Here is a 20,776-nt window from a genome sequence, read left to right on the forward strand (position 1 = left end):
GTGAAGCAAATTTGCTAACTTGAATATTAGCCTTCCCATTCTATTTGAGAAACAATTTTCAATAAACTATAATCCAGGATTTACTGCAGTTAGACCCAAAAGTAAATATCCCCCCCTGGTTTTTTTACCTTTGTCCTAATTATGAGAAAACTGTGATGATATTTTAAAACATCTTTCTATACTGCAAACAATATTAACAATATAGTTCCTCATTTTGCTTGTTAGAGATTGTGCCAATCTCAGTGGGCCTGAGCAGGGTTATATATAGTCTTAACAGACTGAATTGCCAAGTTCTTCCAAAGTGCCTTTATTATGAAGGTCAATTCAAATTAATTTTGTTTGTAGAATCTGTCAGACTTTATACTAACAAGGGATAGCCTGGAGTATAACAAACCTGGGGTGACTAGCACTCATAGAGAGAGTCAACCAAGATGCAAGACTGCTGAACTGGAGGCCATATTCTCACCTTAATCCTTTCTTCAAAAAGTACATCTCTTGTTTCTCTTAACATGACACAATTAGTGGCTTTTAAAGGAATATGCCCTCAACAAGAGGATCACATCCTCATCAGTCACAGAAAAAATAAGTCTCATTGTGATGTCTCAGTGCTTGCTAAATGTGCCATCACCATCCTTCTAAAGCAGAATGACAATAGGCTACTGTGTGAATAGTGCATGGATTAATGGCAAACTAGCCTAATGCAATTCTCAACACCATGCAAGAAAGGTGGGGCACCATCTAAAGGGTGCAGAGGGGACAAACAAGAAAGAGGACGGTATAAGGTTGTGTTTCAAAGTACTTCAAGAGTCTGGAAATAGGCTTTGAGAGGCAAGGGATACCTAGGAGAGAAATATGAAATGTCTTACCATGGAGGAGACTTCCTGGAGTGGATGAGCACTGGCTGACACTATGGAGTGAGGGCAAATTCCAAAGAAACTATTTTCCTTAATGATAGGATCTTTAGGAAAATAAAATTTTAAAACTTAATACAGCCTACCTGATTTAGAGAGCATTGTTTACAGGAATATACTTCCTCTACTTTGTTACACACATGAATGGAAGCCAGAATTTGAATGAAAAGGATTAGGGCTTCAAGTATTTCTACTTACCAGGATAACAGTCATTGTATACTCTGTATATGATTTAAGGAGTTTCTATAAACAGCTAAAGAGTCCTCTAACATTTCATTTTCATTCACATTTTTTATTTGCTCAGGAAAACTCATTTTTAAAAATTAGCATCCCCTTATTAAGTGGAATGCAGTGCAAATACACAAGACTGGGATAGTACAGGCTAATACTCACAAGACCAGTGAGAGCCACCTGCCCATCCACATGGTCCCCCTTTATTCCTGCCTGTCCCACATATCCACTTCTGCTCCCAGAGTTCTCAGCTGGCTCAAGATTCTGTCCATGGTGTTCAGTAGAATCTAATGGCTGTTACTTGTGCTTTATGACTGCCAAAGCAGTTTATTGTTGATTATCTGCCAGCCAAGGCCATTTTAAGGAAGAAATTTGCCCAAATCAGATGTCACAGGAAGGTGATGTGCATATTCCCACCTACCAGTTCCTCAGGTACAATGGTAGGTGTTTGATCTTTCCTGCTCTCCTGTGGAGAGGCCTGCTTACTGGATTTTCCAGGCAGTGACATGATTGTAAATGTCTTCTGTTTGTTACATGGACTGATTAATAAGAATTCTGTTTGTACCCCACATTTCAGTAATATGAAATGGATGGGATAAGATCCTGTAGTAGGGAAAGATAGCTCTTTAATCAACCTCATTTATTTTGCCTGTATAGAAGCATTCAGAACCACAAGAATGGAACTACTGTAGAGTAGCACTTCACTGAGCCTGGGCATCCCAGGATTGTCTTCACCCAGGCAAGTAGATAATTAGGTGGTATAAATATTTTATCCTAACCGACTGGGATGCTCCTAACTCTGGGTGACAGTTATAAAGGCACTCCTTACTCTAGATGACAGCTATAATGAGTATTCAGGGAAGTGAAAATGAAACCAATTTGGCCAGCTGGTCTAAAGAAAACCCCTGTTATTAATGAACAATGGCTCTTCTAAATAACATGTAATGAAAGACAGAGATGTCAATATATCCCCTGATGACTGCCTTGAAAAATATGTTATCCTTTGAGTTATATTTTGATCAGAAGGAAATCTATGGTACACTTTCCTTATTTTTCTCCCTTGTTTATGCATTTTCAATTAAAAAAAATAGCTCATCAAAATGTTGAATTTTAGCCAGGCATGGTGGCATATGCTTGTAATCCCAGTGACTAAGGAGGCTGAGGCAGGAGGATTGTGAATTTAAGGTCAGCCTCAGCAACTTAGCAAATCCCTATCTCAAAAGAAAAAATAAAAAGTGCTGGAAATTAGGCTCAGTGGTTGAGAATTCTCTAGGTTCAATCCCTAGTACCAAAATAAAACAAAATAAAATGCTGGGTTTGTAAAAGGTAGTTGTTTTTGAAGATAAGATATCTGCCATGGCTTCTCTCACCATCAACATGAGCCTGGTATCTTCTAATATGTGTAGTCTTTAATCAAACCATCCAGTTCCAACATCATTTGAGTAACCCCCTCTACATTTTAGCCAGAAGAGACCACTGTCAGTGACTGAGTCTGTGTTTGGGTTCACGTAACTTTTATATTAAATTTTTTATAGATGTTTTATTCAATAAATGGGCAGGGCAGGAATGAATCATCTCTGTGAAATTTGTTATGAATAAACTCATTAGAATCATAAGAACAATTAAATTTCATCTTTTAAACAATTTATGTTGAAGAATGCAGAGAGTCAGTGACATGCAAATCAGAAGCATGACTTCCACCAACACCACTGGGAGGCCAGAGGTCTGGCCAGTCCACAGGAGGAACCTGGCTGTATCTGCTGGATGAGACTAGATTGCTAACACTTTTTGGATTGTTGTGCCCTATGAAATATTGGTGAGCCCTGTGTTGAGTACCACCAAGAACACCTTTTGTAGGAGGATGTTATATTCTAGAAGGAGCTACCCACTCACATTTACTTGAAAATCTGAATCCAGCAAAACTGAATATTTTAAGTCCTCTACTTTACAAAATAGACATTTACTTTCTCACATAAAGATGACCCTTCAAGTATTATCAGAGTGTCAAAGCTCAGGCCCCAAGTGGTTTCCAGCCAATAGGCCTCCTACTCAGCTGAAAAGGCTAGGTCTAGTTCCATTTGCTGATGCTGAGAATATTAAAATGTGAAATGTCCAACCCACAGTATGCACATGTTTGTGATCCTGTAATGGGGAAATTTAAAGCCATAAGAGTTTCAGCTCTCATTCACAATGGACTAATAATGCCTCAGGCTGATTCTTGGCCCTCAAGACTGCCCTGCCAGTGTGCCACACTCAGCCTGCTGATCAATGAGGGCGGCCTCCATGCTCCCTTCTTCATTGATACATTATCTTTGTTTAGCCAAGTCAGTAAAATGGAGATCTAGAAATTCTGTGTTTGATCATGACAAAGACCTCAGATTTCATTGGAAATGTGGAGCTGGAGATCCCAGGGATGAGGGTTAGAAAGTAAAGGCAAAGGTACCAAAAACAGTTAAGTGATGCTAAACATTAGGCCCACAAGCAATTATATCTTCCTTTCTCAGACTTTATTAAGGGATTTAAAAGGACTATGTATCCTATCCATATATATATAATTGCAAGTAATGGTCACCTGTGACCTGCTTTTTCAGTATCAGATAACATCCCCCTCTTCCCTTATTCATAATATAGATTATGTATTAATCCCAAAACATACTAACAAGAAATTGGTATGAATGTTTTTAAACTCATGGTATAACTTAAATAATGACTCAGGATTAATAAACTAAATACTACCTCTGGAACATTCAATTCAATACAATCAATATTAACTTATGTATAAGTGGTAAGGGACTTATCAAACTCCCAGTTGATTTAGGACTTGAAACAGTTTGATATTCTTGAACAAAACACACCGCAATATATTGTGTATGATTTCTAGTTTTGTTTATTTAAAGAAGAGCAAGAACTTAATCACAATCAAATATGGAATCTTCCTAAACTTTTATATCCCACCCTTTTAAGTTGTCTTTCCACACTTTTTGTAAAAAATACAATATTGGCAATATCCCTCTACTGACTCCCTCTGCTGGCTTTGACTTAATTTTCACAGACATAAAAAACTGTACATACAAAGATACAAGCTCACCTACTATATCAAATGTCAAAGCAATGGTCATTTATACAAGAGAACAGTTTGTGTCTCCTTCCTGTGACAGCAAAGCCTAGAGGTCCAGGATTGATATGGCACATCCATAATGCTTCAGACCCAGGCCCTTTCCATCTTGTTGCTCAGATACTCTCAAATTAGCCACCCCACTGTCCAAGAGAGTTACTGCAGCTATTGATATCCTTATCCACCTTGCCACCAACAGGAAAAGGGAAGCAGAGGGCATTCTTCTTTCTCTTTGAAGTCACAGCCTACAAGGTCCACCCACTTCCCACTGGCTGGAACATAATGACTGGCGGAGTCTAGTTGCAAGAGAGTCTAGGAAACAATTCAACTGCTGGTGATCAGAGAAAACTTGGGATTCTATTCCCAAAAGAAGAAAGGGAGGCTGGGTATTTGGGAGCAACCAGAAGAATATGCCACAAAAATCCTCTTTGGAACTCTTATAGTTAAGTTATGTGATTACAATCACAAAAACAACAAAGAACACAGAGAGATGTGAGAATAACTACAACTAAGTACACAGCTCCAATGGTGGGAACAATTATGTTCTAGAGTAGGGGTAGGCAAACATTTTCTGAAAGGGCTATAGAGTAAAACTTTCCAGCTTCGTTGGCCATATGGCTGGTCTGTCTCAACTATACTATTGTGGCAAGAAGACAGCCATGAACAATATAAACATGAAAGAGGATGGCTGATTTATCAAAACAGGCTGCAGGGTGGATCTGGCCTCCAAGCTTCAGTGGCCTACTCATTCATGGTATCACTGGCTTCAGACATGTGGCTATACAAGGTGACCAAGGCCACTGGTGAACCCAACAAGCTATCTACTCACCATTAGCAGAGATGCTGCTCTATGACAGCATGTACCAGATGCCAGCAACTACATTAGGAGCTTTAATTACACTATCTCTAGTCCCCACAACAACCTGACAAGGTGGGAAAAATGCCTCTGATGACCAGCAGACACAGCCAAGGGGCAGCACCAGGATTAGAACACACTCTGCAGCTCCAAGCCACTACCTTCCCAAGCCTGTTCTCTTCTAGATGAAACAGTGTTCTACGGAAGTTGGATGAAAAATCATCCTTCAGCTAACAAGAGTGAAACATATGCACAGGGATCTCTCTATATCACTGGCAAAGCCGCTCTGCAGATTTGGCTTACAAAGTATTACAATAGCAAAAGTTTTTCTGTAATCTTAAGAATAGCCTTTGCGGTAGAAGTTTATCCTAGTTTTAATAAGGAGGCACTTAACCTTCAGATTTTCCTGAGTAAAGCTGCCAAGGTCTTAAGTGTCAGAACGCTGGCAGCTAATTGGGGGTTTATAAGTCATGGTGCCATCAAAATCACTGGACACTTGCAGAGTCATTCAAAGTCTATCCTTGCTCTGGAAGAGATATGAGTGGTACCCACTCTATCTTCCCCACACATGGCAGAGGACATACAATAATGCATCACAGCATTCTTTCCAGAAACTTCCTAACAAGGCCTCTGATCCTTATCAGAGCTCCTGGAACCATTTCCAGGTTATAGGAGTTGACAACAGAGAACGAAGCCATGTGCCATCAAACCCTGTCCTCTTATGGGACATAAGAGAACTTCCTCTCCCCTTCTGCTGAGCCCCAAGAAGACATTATTAGTTATTTCCTATATCATCAGTTTCGGTGGTTTTTGTGTCTTAGATCTACTGAGCAATTCTCTTCTTGTTTCAGCAGGCAAGGCAATTAATTCTAGGTTTACAACTTCTCCATGTATTTGTTTATTTTATAGAGAGCAAGTTTTCATAGTATCTCAGAATGCAAAAACTATGGCTTTTTAGAATTTGTGTTCTATTTATTCCAATTGTGAAGGGAAAGTTATCTGCCACTAATGTTACAAGCTACTCCAGACCCAAGGTACATGTGGCACATAATTTGATTCTTACATAGACTCCTCAAAGTGATAGAAATTAGTAGCCTCTAAGAAATTTAAGTACATTTGTAATCCCCTTGCCTTATCTAAAAATGGAGTTTATAATTCTATAGGCATAATTTTGAGATCCTCCACTGATAGGTAGGTTTATTTTCTTTTCAAAATAAAGCACTTGCTTATAGTTTACATAAAACACCAGCATGAAATGTCACTTCCTGAGTCAGGGTGACTTGGTGTGCAGCTGCTCCTGTTTTGTTTACATGGCTGGTAGGAGGCCCTACCATGATGGTAATTACTACATGACACTCATTAACAACCATCCTGTGTGGGTGTCAGCCCAGCACCAGTCTCCACCCATGAAACACTTGCATTGCAGGAACCTTCCACAGAACACTGCTGCCAGGCAGAGTGAACATTCTGGCCTTTCCATCACCTCGTTCCATAACAGGTGCTCACAATTGCAGCCCTCCCTTTTAAGGCAAAGACTCTGCAGTCTGGTGATGTCTCCCCTAGATACTATTAGGCCACAGAACCAAATCTGAATAGCACTCGATGGTATTTACCCAGTGGGTGACAATTACTCCTAAGGCAGGCCAACTCTGCAAAAAGGACACTGTACCAGGAAAGAGGGTGTGGGCTGGCCCAGCCTGGAAGACCTGAGGAGCCTCTCTTAGGATTATCACTCCATCTGTGTCCCTGATGACAGGGTTGTCTGGTCCACATGAAGCAGGGCAACACAACTGCCCTCTCAGGCACCCAATACCTTGTGTCTCCTGGGATAGCTGGGACATTCCCTACCCAAGGTTTCCCAATTTCTCATCAGGACACTCTGACCTGGGTATATTGTGGTGCATTGCTACATCCAGGTTTCACCCCTTTCCTTTGCCAATCTGGGACTCCAAGATGGCAGGGTCTATGGGTTTGAGAGGCAGCTCCGTAGTGTGAGGGTGTGAGGGGAGCAGAGAGAGACTAGAGAGAGGATGATGAGAGGTCCCGAGGGTGAGCAAGAGTATGTGAGAGAAATTAGAAAAAAACGCAGATGGGGCCTGTGGCGCAGACTGTGCTGCCTGATTTCATCTCACAGAAGTCACTGCATCAGTGACTTAGACCCAAGACCCGAACACAATATTCCTGACAAGGCGAGGCCATTTTTAATTTCTCATTCAGAGTTAGCTGGTATTTTTAGAAGAACAACTGAAAAGGGGGGAAAAACACATAAGCAGAGTTTTATAACTCATTTCTGCCTGAAGATCTTGTCTGACTTTCATTATATAGTAAGAATGTAAGCTGCGGTGGGGCCAACAGCCATATAAATGAACCAAAATCACTGGATTTGAGTTGAAAGAGATGTTTGATTGCTGAAGAAAATACCAATTTTCAAAGCAGCCTTCCATGCCCTACTGCTGATGATGCTGAAGCCCAGCTTTTTCAAACATGAACTGAGATATTGTACTTCTTTCCCTATACCTCCAACCCTTCGCAGACCTCTAGAACTGAATTTGTTTTGGTCCCCTAGTCTGAAGTTTAAAAACTAGGTGAATGGGACACTTATTTCCCACTTCCATCCCCCATTTAACTTGTGTATATCCCAGGCTACTCTCCTGGCCACAGGATGCATTTGTGCAACATGTGAAATGGCACCTGTCAGCCAGCGAATGAATCAGGGTAAATTGCTTGGGGCCAGAGCCTGATTAGTGGTCAGAGGGCAAAGACAATCTTAAAGCCATGTGGAAGAAGAGCATCCAGAGGCATGTTCCAGAAAGTTTTGCTCACTTGCTAGAGGGGAATTGTATGTTTAGCACCAAACTTTCATAGGGCTCAATCAGAGATGGAAATACAATCATTCAGAAGATTTATGGTGTCCCTGAGATGAAACCAAGCCAATCAACTGTGGAGAGATGCTTGCATGTTCTGAGCCTGAATTTTCTCCTGTGAACCTTCATCTTCCTGTGAGAAGCACTGGGTGGGCATCCTTGCTTCCCCACAGAGGGGTCAATGCAGGCAGCCCTCCATATCTGTGGGCTCTACATTCAAAGATCCAACCACCTTTGGATTGAAAATAGTCTAAGTTACAACTATAACTGAACATGAACAGATTTTTTCTTTGGCATTGTTCCCTAAACAATATAGCACACAACACTATTTCCATAGTGTTTACATTGCATTAGGTATTCTAAGTGAGCTGGATGATTGACAGTAGATGGGAGGGTGCACAGAAGCTGATACAAACACCGCACCAGTTTATATGAGGGACTTGGTATCCCCCAGGTGTCCTGGAACACATCCCTCTAGATGCCAAGGAACTGAACTTCATTCACTCAACATAGTCTAGCATAACACCAATGCTCATGCAGCTTAAGTCATCCTAGGGAGGGTCAAAACAACCAAACACGCACTACTCCAAACACAAAAAGCAGACAGACCATCTAGACTAGACCAACCAGCAACGCTCCTCAGAGCTCTTCAGTGGGTGAGAGTTTCAGGTAACTCTGCCTCTATCCCTGGGCAAGACCACCATCTAGAAGCGGTAGATGCAGTGCTTGTTAGGTAGTACCTAACAATGAGTAGTGAAATGCATTGCAAATTCACAAAGTGTTCTTTAAATTACTTTAGGATCCTTCTTTAAACTATCTTAAGAGTGGACGAGAAATCAAGTGGTGGTAGTTAATATGCAGAAAATAAACAAAAGCAAGGGAGCTATTTGGAAAACACATCAAGAGAAAAGGATTAATGGGACTAACTCTTGACAGGGTCCACTGAGGTTGGTATGAAACTAGGAACTATAGTTATAAGTGTCTCCATCTGTCTCAGAAGGAAGATTCCTTTAGTAGTGCAGGTGCACTAAGGTAACTTCTGACCAGCTATTGACCCCAGGGCCCACATTAACATGGGATTGACTTGTAGAAGAAGCCCTCCACTAAATAGGATGGCCACCATGACAGTTTCAGAGAGGACCAACTATGGTAAAAACTCCACCATCTAATGCGAAGGAGGAGTTGAACACCTGATTGGCAAAGAATACAGAAGATGGTCCCCAGTTCTTCAAACAGTAATAAATCTGGAGACAGCCTTGTCTCCTTTGTTTTTCTCTGCTTTGAGATGGTCCACTCTCTCTCAGAGTGCTCTCTGCTTGAGCCTCACTTTGCTTTTACTTTACTTTCACCTCACCTTCTCTTTACTTTCATTTATACTAATGTTTTATTGCCTGGCTTTTGGTGTCTAAATTTTCTTTCATTGGAACACAAGAACCAAGGTTTGGAGTTTCAGCTCCCTGATTTCCTGTGACATGCTCAGGATCCTCCCTGTGTGCTGCGTCTGTTCATATGCACAAGGATTAGACCACAAAGGGTTAAGGTGTTTTCACTCAAAAGTGGCTTATTTTGTACTGCTAAAGGAGATGGATCACTGATATATCATTACTTACTACTTTTGAGTGCTTAAGAATGAGCCATTCATGAGCTGGGGCTGTAGCTCAGTGGTAGAGCACGTGGTAGAACACTTGCTGAGCACACATGAGGCACTGGGTTCAATCCTCAGCACCATATAAAAATAAATCAATAAAAGGTATTGTGTCCATCTATGACTAAAAAAAAAATCTTAAAAAAAAGAATGAGCCATTCACTAAACTAAATATTTAATGTGACTTACCATATTTAAACTACAAAACAAACCTCTAAATAGGAATCCCCATTTTACTGTAACAAAATGAAATTTGGAGAGGTTAAGTAACTTGCCCATATATTAGCCACCCAGCTAATACATGATGAGGCTGGGATTTTCAGCCAGAACTGAAAACAGCTTTGTATTATTCCAGAGCCCATAACAATGGTCACCATGGAGAACGGTTAAAATTGTTAAGTATTTATGCTTAAAGATGTTATTTCAATGAACCACAGAGTTATCCTATGTAAATGAGCTTATTCATCAAGTGACTAGACAACTGAGCATTACTGTGATAGGGAGAAAGGTCAAGGGCTGTCAATTCTTCTCAGCAGAGAAAGCCAGTGCAAGCTTTGCTATGGATATATTTTTGGATAACTGGCAAAAATTTTATAACAACAAATATTAATTAAGCATTTCTTAGCCCCCCAAATCTTTGACAGTCCTCCCAAGAAAAGGTGGGCTCTATGTCCCCTCCCCTCCAATAGGGGCTCTTGGGCCACTTGGTCAACAGAACACGGTGGGAACTATGCTGTATTGGTTGTGGAACCCAGTCCTTAAGAAGCTGGCAGTGGCCGGGGTAGTGGTGCACACCACCTGTAATCGCAATGACTCAGGAAGCTGAGACTGGAGGATCACAAGTTCAAAGCCAGCCTCAGCAAGAGCGAAGTGCTAAGCAACTCAGTGAAACCCTGTCTCTAAATTTTAAAAATGCAAAATAGGTCTGGGGGTGTGGCTCAGTGTTTGAGTGCCCCTGACTTCAATTACTGGCAGAAGAAGGAGAAGGAGAAGGAGAAGGAAGAGGAGGAGGAGGAGGAAGAGGAGGAGAAGAGGAGGAGGAAGAGGAGGAAGTGGAGGAGGAGAAAGAGGAAGAGGAGCTGTTGCTGCTGCTGGCAGTGTTTACTTCCCCCTTTCTACCTCTTGTTTCCCTCAAATGAAGAAAATACAGTAATGTACCCTACTCACATTTATAAGTGGCAAAATTATTTTTAGTAACAATGACCAATAAATGTGGGCAAATTCAAAGGATAAAATATTTTGGCAGGAATTTTTTAAAATGCATTTGAAATGTTTAAATGCCATAAGAAAATGCTGATTAGAGAAAAAAAGAGCATAAAAAAATACATGGACCATTTACTTACAACTGCCAAGAAAACACAACCAAGAAGAACTAGAAGACAATATAACTGTTTTTTTTTTCCTTTTTTCTTTCTTTCTTTCTTTTTTTTTTTTAGGGTAAGAGACTATAGTTAATCTTTTCTATTTTATTCTTCCTTCTGTCTTCCTGATACCTTTACTTCCCCAAATGAGCAGCTATAACACCCTATAGTGGGAAAATTGTTTGGGATGAATGAGAGTATGGGATACCCCTTGGCCAAACCTTCACACCCCTGTGCCTTCTGCAGGACCCAGATCAGCACAGTATTGAGAAGTAGCAAAAAAACAAATGGATTCAGGCACCAATTTTCCATAAAAGGCCAAGAGGCAGGGGGTTAGGGAATGCCCACATATTTGTGTTTTGTTCTATCAGTCACCAGAGTACACCTCCCCACAGCCCACCACTCAAGAGCTGCAGCACCCCCGCTAAAGACACCTGCATCACAGTCTTAGGAAGGCAGCAAAGAATCAGGTGCCCTGTGCTTATAGGTCAGAGATTGGTTCTACCAAGGGTGTGTGCACCCAGAACTTCCTGGGAGCTGCAGAGGTTTAGGAAGCAATGTGCATATTAACCGTGAGTGAAATAGCTCACGCAAAACAAACTCTCTTTGCAACAAGGACAGATCACATTGTTCTACATGTTCTTAATCAGTTTCAAATATTAACCCAGCTGGCTCGAAGTAGGATTTCAAAAGTGATAAACAATTTCCATTCCTGATAGACATTTCCCATGACTATGTGAGAAAGGGGAAGAAAAATAATCATTAATTCCTTCAACAAACCTTTATTGAATGCTTATGATAGTATTATGGAGTAATCCATTGATGGACTCATAGCTAAGGGTACTACTAGGAAGTGGTGGATATTGAAAGAAGTGTGACCTAGTTAAATGGAATAGGTCCTTAGGACACTCCCCTTCCCCTTTGGATGATATCTTTTCCCTGGCCCCTTCTTCTCCTCCTCTGTCCACCTCAATCTCTGCCACCCACCCCACCTGCTGCTTCCTAACTGCCATGATGTGATCACCTTTGTTCCACCATCCCATTCCACCACGATGTCCTGCCTCATCATAGGCCAAGAAGCAATGATATCAGCCAGATATGGACTAAAATCTATGAAGCCAAAATGAATCTTTCCTCCTCTAGATTGATTTTTTCAGGTATTCTGTCAAATCTATGGGAAGCTGACTAACAGATGGTTTAGAGACACATAAATAAAGAAGACATAGCATTTTAGAACTGAATGCTAGCTCTCTTATCTTGGCCTACAATCACTTGTATAGAAAGGCTGACCTCCACAGGCTCATGAGAGCCAATACTGCAATTCTCTTTCCAATGCTACTTTCAGTGATCTCATATAGGTAGCTTGAAATCAACCACAGTGCAAGGAGTTACAGCACAAGAATCAGCCAGTGGTACATACAGATCAGGACTTCCCTCCTCCATAGAGCTGGCTGTTGAAGCTTTACCAGCACCCCACTCCAACAGAGCTCAAATGAGAGGCTTGTGTGTACCCCTCCCACTTATCTCCAGCCAGTCCCTTTTCTTCCAGTGTACTAACTATACCTGACCTTTCTGAGCCCACACCAGCCTTGCTTCTGAATGTTAACCCACCCTAGAGCATCTTCACCACACAATGATTATACATGTGTCTAAGGCAAATCCTTCAAATCCTAACTCCTTCACTCAATGGCTATGTGGCCTTTGTTTATCTGTTTTCTCTGTGTCTATTTCCACAACAAGGCAGCATAGAGACTTTTCAGATACATAAAACATGAATACATGTGCTCACAGGAATCCGCTTAACCCAAGGCAAAGGTGTGCAAAGCTTGAGCTGGGGCTCCCTGCTCATGTGTTCATGTGAGGCAATTCTACTCTCACCCTGCACTGTAAAGAAATGATATTATCAAAGGACAGGCCTCACCAGCAATTTAAATTAATCCCATAATGTAGCCAATCTGAATTAATAAAACATCTGTGTTACAGAACATGTTTATACTGAAAGTTTCTTTGAAACCTTCAGGGAATAAAATTCAATGCAATTGCTTTGGTTTTTCTAAATACAAAAACCCTTCATGTATCCAGAAACAAAAACAATTTGAGCACTCCTAAATTGAAAATCTGAAACCTGAAATGCTCCAAAATCCAAAGTATTTTAAGTAATAACAGGATGTCACACGTGGAAACTTGCACACTTGACCTCATTTGTGATAAGTCACAATCAAAACACAGTCATGCTACAAATATCCTGTAAAACTTATTTCAGCCTATGTGTATAAAATGGATATGAAGCATAAATGAATTCTGTGCTCAGATTTGCTTTCTAAAATGAATTTTGTGTTTAGACTTGGTTCCTATCCCCAAACATTTCCTCATGTACATGCAAATATTTCAGAACTGAAAACAGCCAAAATCTAAAACCCTTCTGGTTCCAAGCACTTCTTGGAACCACACTCCTAAGTTTGGAGTCTATACTTGACCACCTTACCACTCCAGAGCACTGAAATTAGCGTCGCAAAGTTACAATTGTAGAGCCTTTTCAAACAAACTCCTAAGTCCTTATTATATGACAACTTGAATATCAGTGTATCACACAGCCCCGAACTACCACCATTTTGCTTTGTACCTGCCTGGCTCCAGCCCCCACATATACCAGGTACTCTCCACATTACCATTTTAAATTTCATTTCCTCAATCTTTACCATCTGAAGTACTCTCATTTACTAGTTTTCTACTTTGTGGCCTGTCTCCCCAACTCCGGCTGCATTTCCATGACAGCAGGGACCTAACCCATGACCCTATCATCTACACAGCAACTGGCTTAGATTCAGAGCCTGATAATACCCAGTGAACAGACCATTGGGTGAACATAGTCATCTGCTATGAAAGTGCTTCCAGGACAGCCACATTAAGAGCTCAGTCCTAATGCTGGTCCACCTCCCTCTTGATATCTGGAATAAGGAATGTCACAGGTAATGTGCCACCCACCCACAGCCTTCTCACTCAGGCTATCAAGGCCTCTCAGAAAGCCATCTGCTGCTGCTCCAAGGTACAACACCAAATGAAGTAGGACATAGAGCCACTCTCAAGCCAGGCATCAGGCCAGGGTATAATTTTCCTCCTATTTCTTGATCTTGTCTGCTTTCCTAGTTGCTGCGTTGGGTTGTTTGTTTCTTCTTCTTTGGCCCCAGTGCTTCCTCTTGGGTCTGTGCCTTTCTGAGCCTGCTCAGCATGGCTTTCTTGCCCTTTCCCTTCAGCTCTTGACCTTGGAAATGGCACAATCCTCAGGTTCTTACCAAGCAGGCTCATTAGTTTCAGAAGACAAAAGACAGGGAGGAGGGTCTCTCCCCTGCCTGCCCCCTCCCTGTTGTCCATATGATGAATATAAAATGGCACCTTGGAGCCATAGGCTCGGCCAGGAGAAAACCAAGCAGTGGGCACCAGGGATGCCTGAAGTGCATACCCCAGTACAATAATGAGGTTTCCCATCATTCGTATTCCACTGATTTTTTAAAAAGACCAAACTCAGATTTATCTCACTGGTAGTTATAGAGCAACCCTTGGACACCACATTCCAAAAAATGAGACCCAAGTAACATGAATAAGCCTTAATGTGATAGTCAATTAGAACCTGCTGCAATCAAGTCCTGAGAACGCGTTTTGTCAACAGATTCATGACTTATAATAGCAATTTCTCTTTTAGACATGGCACTAAAGGACTTGTCCTCAGGCATTTAATCTTAAATTTATCAGGAGTAAAATTCACTCTCAATTGCAAATATTTATAACTTGCTTCTAAACTTTCCCCCATCCAGAATGCCCTTTCTTTCTGAACAGATAGGAAAACAAACAAATATATGAGGTAAAGCCAAGTATAAAAACCACCAACTGTTAAGAACTGGAAGTTATCCCATCAAAATAAAAAAAGGGGGACAGAGGTATGCTACCTCAAAGGAGTAAGAGGGAACTTCCACTTTCCCTCAAATATATTATTAGTGATAATAATTCTATGTGTGTCTAATACATATTTATGTCTCTGTACATATTTATATACTTTCCTCTTTATATGTTTATTCTTTTTACCCAGTAAAACTTACTTAGAAAAAAAATTGCTTAGTTGACACCCAAAACTGTTAGTTCAAAATAATTTACTATCAACAATTAATTACTTTTTAATTATTAATGTTGCATTTCATTAAAGCAACCCATTATTACATTTCTGCCAAATCTCTCCCTCTTCAATCCTAAAGGGATCAGGTGCCCCAGATAGATACTACAGGTGTAAAATAGCTTATAAATATATCTCATCCAACAAATATGTGTATAAAAAGCCTACTGTGTGCAAAACTGTACACAGAGAGGTGGTGGGGATGCCCAGGTACCGCGAGAAAAGAGAAAGTGTTGCTTTCAGAAATGTAAAGCTGTGCAGGAGGGGATATACCCATGCCATGACCCAGGAACTACCCATCACCTGGAAACCAACGTTTGACCTTCTCTGAAAATGTTTTCTTAATTAGTTGGCTAATCGTATACCTCTCCAGGCACTTTTTATAAAGGTCATCTTCAAGTACTTGATTTAATGTCTCATTTTATTTATAAAGTTTTTTCATTGTTGAATTAAATGTCAACCTAATGTCTCTTTTCATTTGCTGAGAGAATTTGGAAGAAAATAGAAAACTAAAGAGGAAAGGTAACTTTTAAGGATGCTATTATGATTGATTATTATCACTATACTCAAACCACCCCATGACCATGGCTTTCAAAAATACAGTTTGGTACTCTTGTTCTTAGAGGGTTACCAGTTTCCCACTTACTTTATTTGGTAATAAAATTATCAATGATCCCTTTCTAAGTTCCTTTCTACTTCTTTATATCCAAAGGTCAATTACCCCAACTAGAATTCCATTGAAAACTTCTACCTGATTTATACAAGTTTTGTTACCAGTAATGGAGATAAAACAGAGACTTTCCACTTGAGCACAGTTAGACTCAGATTAGTAGGAATTAATGTCTGCATCTTTTCCCCTCTATGTTCCCCACTTCTTAGAAGTAGATATTAATAATATTTTTTTTAAAAATTGATAAAATTAATGTAGTATGCACAGGCCCAACCTATCACACCTCCAAAAATAAAAATTTGTGGTTAAAAAATTGTTTTGAAATATAAAAATTGTAAAATCGGCCCAATATTTAACCCTTAAAACTGCCCAACAAGTTTTTAAAATGCACATATTGAAAAAACTATTCATAAGCTTAGATTTCCAATAGCTATCATCTCAATTTAAAAATGAAACATAGAAAAACTCAAGTAGACTTTACTTTGTATCCTGGAAAACCATTTTTTTTTTTTTTTTTTTTTTAATTTCAGGCCATTCATCCCTTCTTTGTACTTTTTTCTAAGAGGACGTTAAGTTAATTTTGTCTCATTAGGGCCAGTACATTCCAAAGAAAATTCAGTTTCCTGGAATCAAGGAATGGAATTCCTAATTTTTTAAAGCCCTTTTAAAACTAATCATAACATTTTTAAGACCAAAAATAGCAAACAAAACACCCCAGGTAAAGTAAGTATAAATTGTAATTACCTTTTGCCTGGTCTAAAGTCCTCATCTTCAGGCATTTCAGCCCTTTTTAGCATGGCCCAGCTGTCACACCTGCTTGCCACAGCAGGGAAGCTGAACAACAGGGTCTTTTCCAGAATAACTCTGAGGGTCCAAGGAGAAAAGCCCCAGGAGTGAAGATCTTTCCTTTTCGGGGGGGAAAAAAAGCACTCCTCCCTTACTCCGAAAGTTGGTGTTTACAAACTTCCAAAATGCTGCCACCTGCCTTGAATGAAGCTAAGCGCGGGGTTATTATGACAGCCCCTTTCTAAAAATAAAGAGGTCACCTCTTACTCCCAGTACTTGACAGGCAGCTGGGAGCAAGCGCTGCCGGCACCCAGCATTTTCCCCACAGTCGTGTGAGGAGGTGTCACCACCCTTACAGGATGACTTCACTGAGGCCAGCCTGCCCTTTCTTTTTTTTTTTTTCCTGGTGTGACTGGGCACCCACCAAAGGTAGAGCAGCTGCCAGGCGGTTGCAACTTCACCCTGAGCTATCAGATCTCCTCCTTCAAGTCACAGGAGGGAGTTGGAGAGCATAGAGAGAAATGGGCTGTACCTGTGAGACCACAGACACTTGGTAGCTTGAAGTGCCTGGTCACTCAGCAAAACAGTCCCTGACTCAAAAAAGAGAAAGCAAAGTCCATTGAGCAATTGGGTTTGAGGGGATATTGTTTTGCAAGAAAACCTTTCTTTGGGTCATTTAGATCGCTCAACTTAGGATGAGCAGGGATCCTAGCCTATGTGGCTGTGTGGACACAGTGTCTTCTCCCCCAAAGCTTGCCCAGTGGTCAGGGGCAGCTGGACACAGAGCACAAAAAGGCTGCGGGTCCGGGTGTTTGTCTAACTTGCCTCCACACTGCATGGGGGCTCTCAAATCACTGCCACTCTCCTGTGCTGACTTTTTTAAAGACTAAAGTTAAAAAAAAAAAATTAAAAAAAAAAACACTTCAAAGCTTCTTGCTTCCAAAAAGCCAGTAAAGATATTACTGAGATGCTTTTAGGAATCAACCTGAAAGATTCAACAAACACCTTGTAAGTAACCATTTCTCTTTCTCTGACTGGGAAACATTAGGGAAGGAATGTTTCCTAGGAAACTAGGAAAGCAAGACCTAGTTATTAGGAAATAATATACTTTTTCACTTTTTCATATTATTGCTAAACCTAGCACAATACTTCTCTTAACTGTATTTTACATGTTATATTCCTCAAAGTGGTTTTCTTGATCATTTAAAGAATCGAAACATCACAACAAATAATATAGTTATCTGCTTTATTTTGGAAAATGCTAGCCATTTTGTGAGGTGTGCACATCACAATTAGAGATTTGTCTAAATGATTTCATATTTCATACAAGACCTAATACTTTAGACACTTCAAAGCCTAGGTCCTATGGGTTCATGTACTCAGCTGTAGAACCCAGATACAGAGACCTTGAAAGGAAACAGTCATACAGTTCTGCAGATGGGGGCAGAGCAGGCAGAGCCTCCTAGAAACAAAGCAATGTTCTATGTTGTTAGAAATCCCAGGGGTTTGAAGAATTTTTTAAAAAATGAAATACTGAAAATATTATCCATGATAACATCTTGACACTTGCATTTAACCTTAACAGCACAAAATACTAATTGTATTATCTCTCTGTCTGATCATATCCCCTTAATTTTATCTTGTGTTTCTCTTAAGCTCTAATTTTTACCACTTTTTGAATCTAAATGAAACTTAGCTCTTAGATAATACAAACTGAATTGTTATTTGTTTCTTTATTTTTAAATATTTATTTTTTAGTTATAGTTGGACACAATACCTTTATTTTATTTATTTTTATGTGGTGCTGAGGATCAAACCCAGGGTCTCCCACGTACTAGATGAGCACTTTACTGCTGAGCCACAGCCCCAGTCCCCTGAATTGTCATTTATTGATAAGTTTGGTAACTGATGAAGTTGTACCATCACCATGAACCATTCAGTACTCCACACATTTTAAAATCGCTTGCTCTAACTACAAATTCTCCCTTATATATAGCTGTGACATTCACAAGGACAAGGTGGAAAGGAAGGACAACATGGGTAACAAACACCCGAGTGTAGCTGCATGACTGAGCATGTTCCCACCAGGCTGCACACATGACTTGCGCACACAGACATGGCCTTCCAAAACTGCTGGGGACTAAGGTTCTAAGGGTTTCCTCACCATTGTTGACCTGATATCTAGTGGACATTCAGAATTTTAAAAGCCCTGAAGCCCACTGAAGCTATCACCCAGATATTCAGAGCTGAGACTGTGGCCCAGCAAAGTTAGGCATCCCGCTGGTGACAGCCAGCAGTCTCCAGGTTCACCATCCCTTGACTGAGTGTTCTTTCCCTCCTCTAGGCAAAGATGCAGCAGAGCCCACACACTCTAGCCAAAGCCCACGTGCACACACTTCCGTGACTTTTTTGTGTCCACACTTAACAAATCAGTGTGCATTTGATTTTGGTAATGTACTTTAAATGGAATTTTAAAATCTTTCTTTGCAATTTTATCATAGAGCACAGTCTAAGAAAAATCACTGCCATTTCAAAGCTAAATGTCTCCTTTTTGTGATGTCCTTTTCCTCTTCACACAATCATGGCCTAAGAAGTTTTGTTTCTATCTTTTCTACAATCTAGAACTTTCTATGAAGACACTAGGATGGACCCTCCCCTTCTCTTACAAGTCAAAGAGCAATATGAACAATGAAGAGTCAACTAACTGCTTATGCTATTGTACAGACAGGGTATCACCTCATATCCCTTCCCAATTTTGCCAGTTAACAGAAATCTCAGGTTTTAGCTGTATGTGTGGTCTTCCAGAATAAAGACTAGATTTCTCAGCCTTGTTTGAGCCAAGTAAGGCCTTGACATTGAATTTTGACTGAAGGGATGTGGGAAACATTAGGCAACTCCAAGAATCTTCCTTAAAGAATGCCTGATTCATCCCCTTCACCTCTTCCATTTTCCTGATATATAGAATGCAAACATGATGGCTGGATCCCCAGAAGCTACTTTGGGGAAGAGGTGACTTGTGTGATGGAAACCAAGATGGCAGAGCTCAAGAAAAAAGAAGCCTGGGGATGACAGATGTTGAGGATAGTCATCAGTCACAGACACATTCTACCTCTGAGCTTGCAGGTGAGAGAGAGATAAGGTCACTCATGTCACTGTTATTTTGATCCATTACAGTAGTCCTGCCTTAGCCACAGTTTTGCTTTTCATGGTTTCAGTTACCTGAGTTTAACCATGGGCCAGAAATATTAAATGAAGAATTCAAAAAATAAATAACATAAGTTTTATCTCATACTGTCCTGTCTTGCCCTGTCCCACGCACGACCTGAACCAAAGCTTGCTCCAGTGTGTCCATGCTGTGTACACCACCTGCCCATTACCCACTCAAGAACCGTCCTGGTCATCAGATGGACTCTTGAGGCATCTGCAGGGACTATGTTCCCTTGTTTCACTTAATAGTGGCCCCAGGGCATGAGAGTAGAGATGGTGGCATTCCAGATATGCCAAAGAAGTGGCAAAGTGCTTCCCTTAAGGGGAAAGGGGAAAGTTCTTGATCTAATAAGAAGAGTGGAAGAAAGAATTATATGTTCAGGTCGATAAGATCCAGGGTAAGTTATTGTCATCAATCTCTTACTACACCTAGTTTATAAATTAAGCTTTATCACTGGTACATATATACATTAAAAAAAAAAGTAGAGCACACAAGGTCCAGCACTACTCTCAGCTTCAAGAATCCATTGTGGTCTCAGAGTGTATTCCCCACAGATAAGAGAGGACTACTGTACTCGTGCCCCAAATTAATCCTAACTAAACGATTTCCCCCCAAATACAAGCAATGACTATTAAAACAAAAAGGAGAACTGGAGTTGTAGCTCAGTGGTAGTGCACTTGCCTGCATATGTGAGGCACTGGGTTCGATCCTCAGCATCACATAAAATAAATAAAGGTCCATCAACAACTGAAAAAAATATTTTAAAAGGAAAGAAAGAAAAGGGCACAGGCTTCCACCTCAGGTCATAAGGTGAGATCAACCTCTGTGTGTGAATGAAAGGATGGATGCCCCCTTTGCCTGATCCCCACATGGTAAGATTGATTCCTGACAACAATCCTAGTAGTCGATGGAGCTTTTGGTTTCATTTGGTTTGGTTGTTTTTAAGGTGTCTGCTATAGAAAAG

General features: G+C 40.5%; 1 protein-coding gene across 2 annotated transcripts in view; it reads right to left on the bottom strand.

Moving 5' to 3' along the window:
- The window catches only part of Retreg1 (reticulophagy regulator 1), a 132,035-nt gene that overhangs the window by 17,938 nt on the left and 93,321 nt on the right, over positions 1 to 20,776 (bottom strand). Inside the window, exon 1 of one of the 2 annotated variants that reach the window (XM_076856169.2) lies at positions 16,563 to 16,882. The exons of the other annotated variant lie outside the window; for it this stretch is intronic. Coding sequence (XP_076712284.1) covers positions 16,563 to 16,615 — 53 coding nt within the window. The 5' untranslated portion in view covers positions 16,616 to 16,882. Of the gene's footprint in view, positions 1 to 16,562; positions 16,883 to 20,776 lie in introns of those variants that run through there. 2 annotated transcript variants of the gene reach the window in all.

The sequence above is a fragment of the Callospermophilus lateralis genome, chromosome 5, assembly GCF_048772815.1.
Source record: "Callospermophilus lateralis isolate mCalLat2 chromosome 5, mCalLat2.hap1, whole genome shotgun sequence".
Taxonomy (NCBI): Eukaryota; Metazoa; Chordata; class Mammalia; order Rodentia; family Sciuridae; genus Callospermophilus; species Callospermophilus lateralis.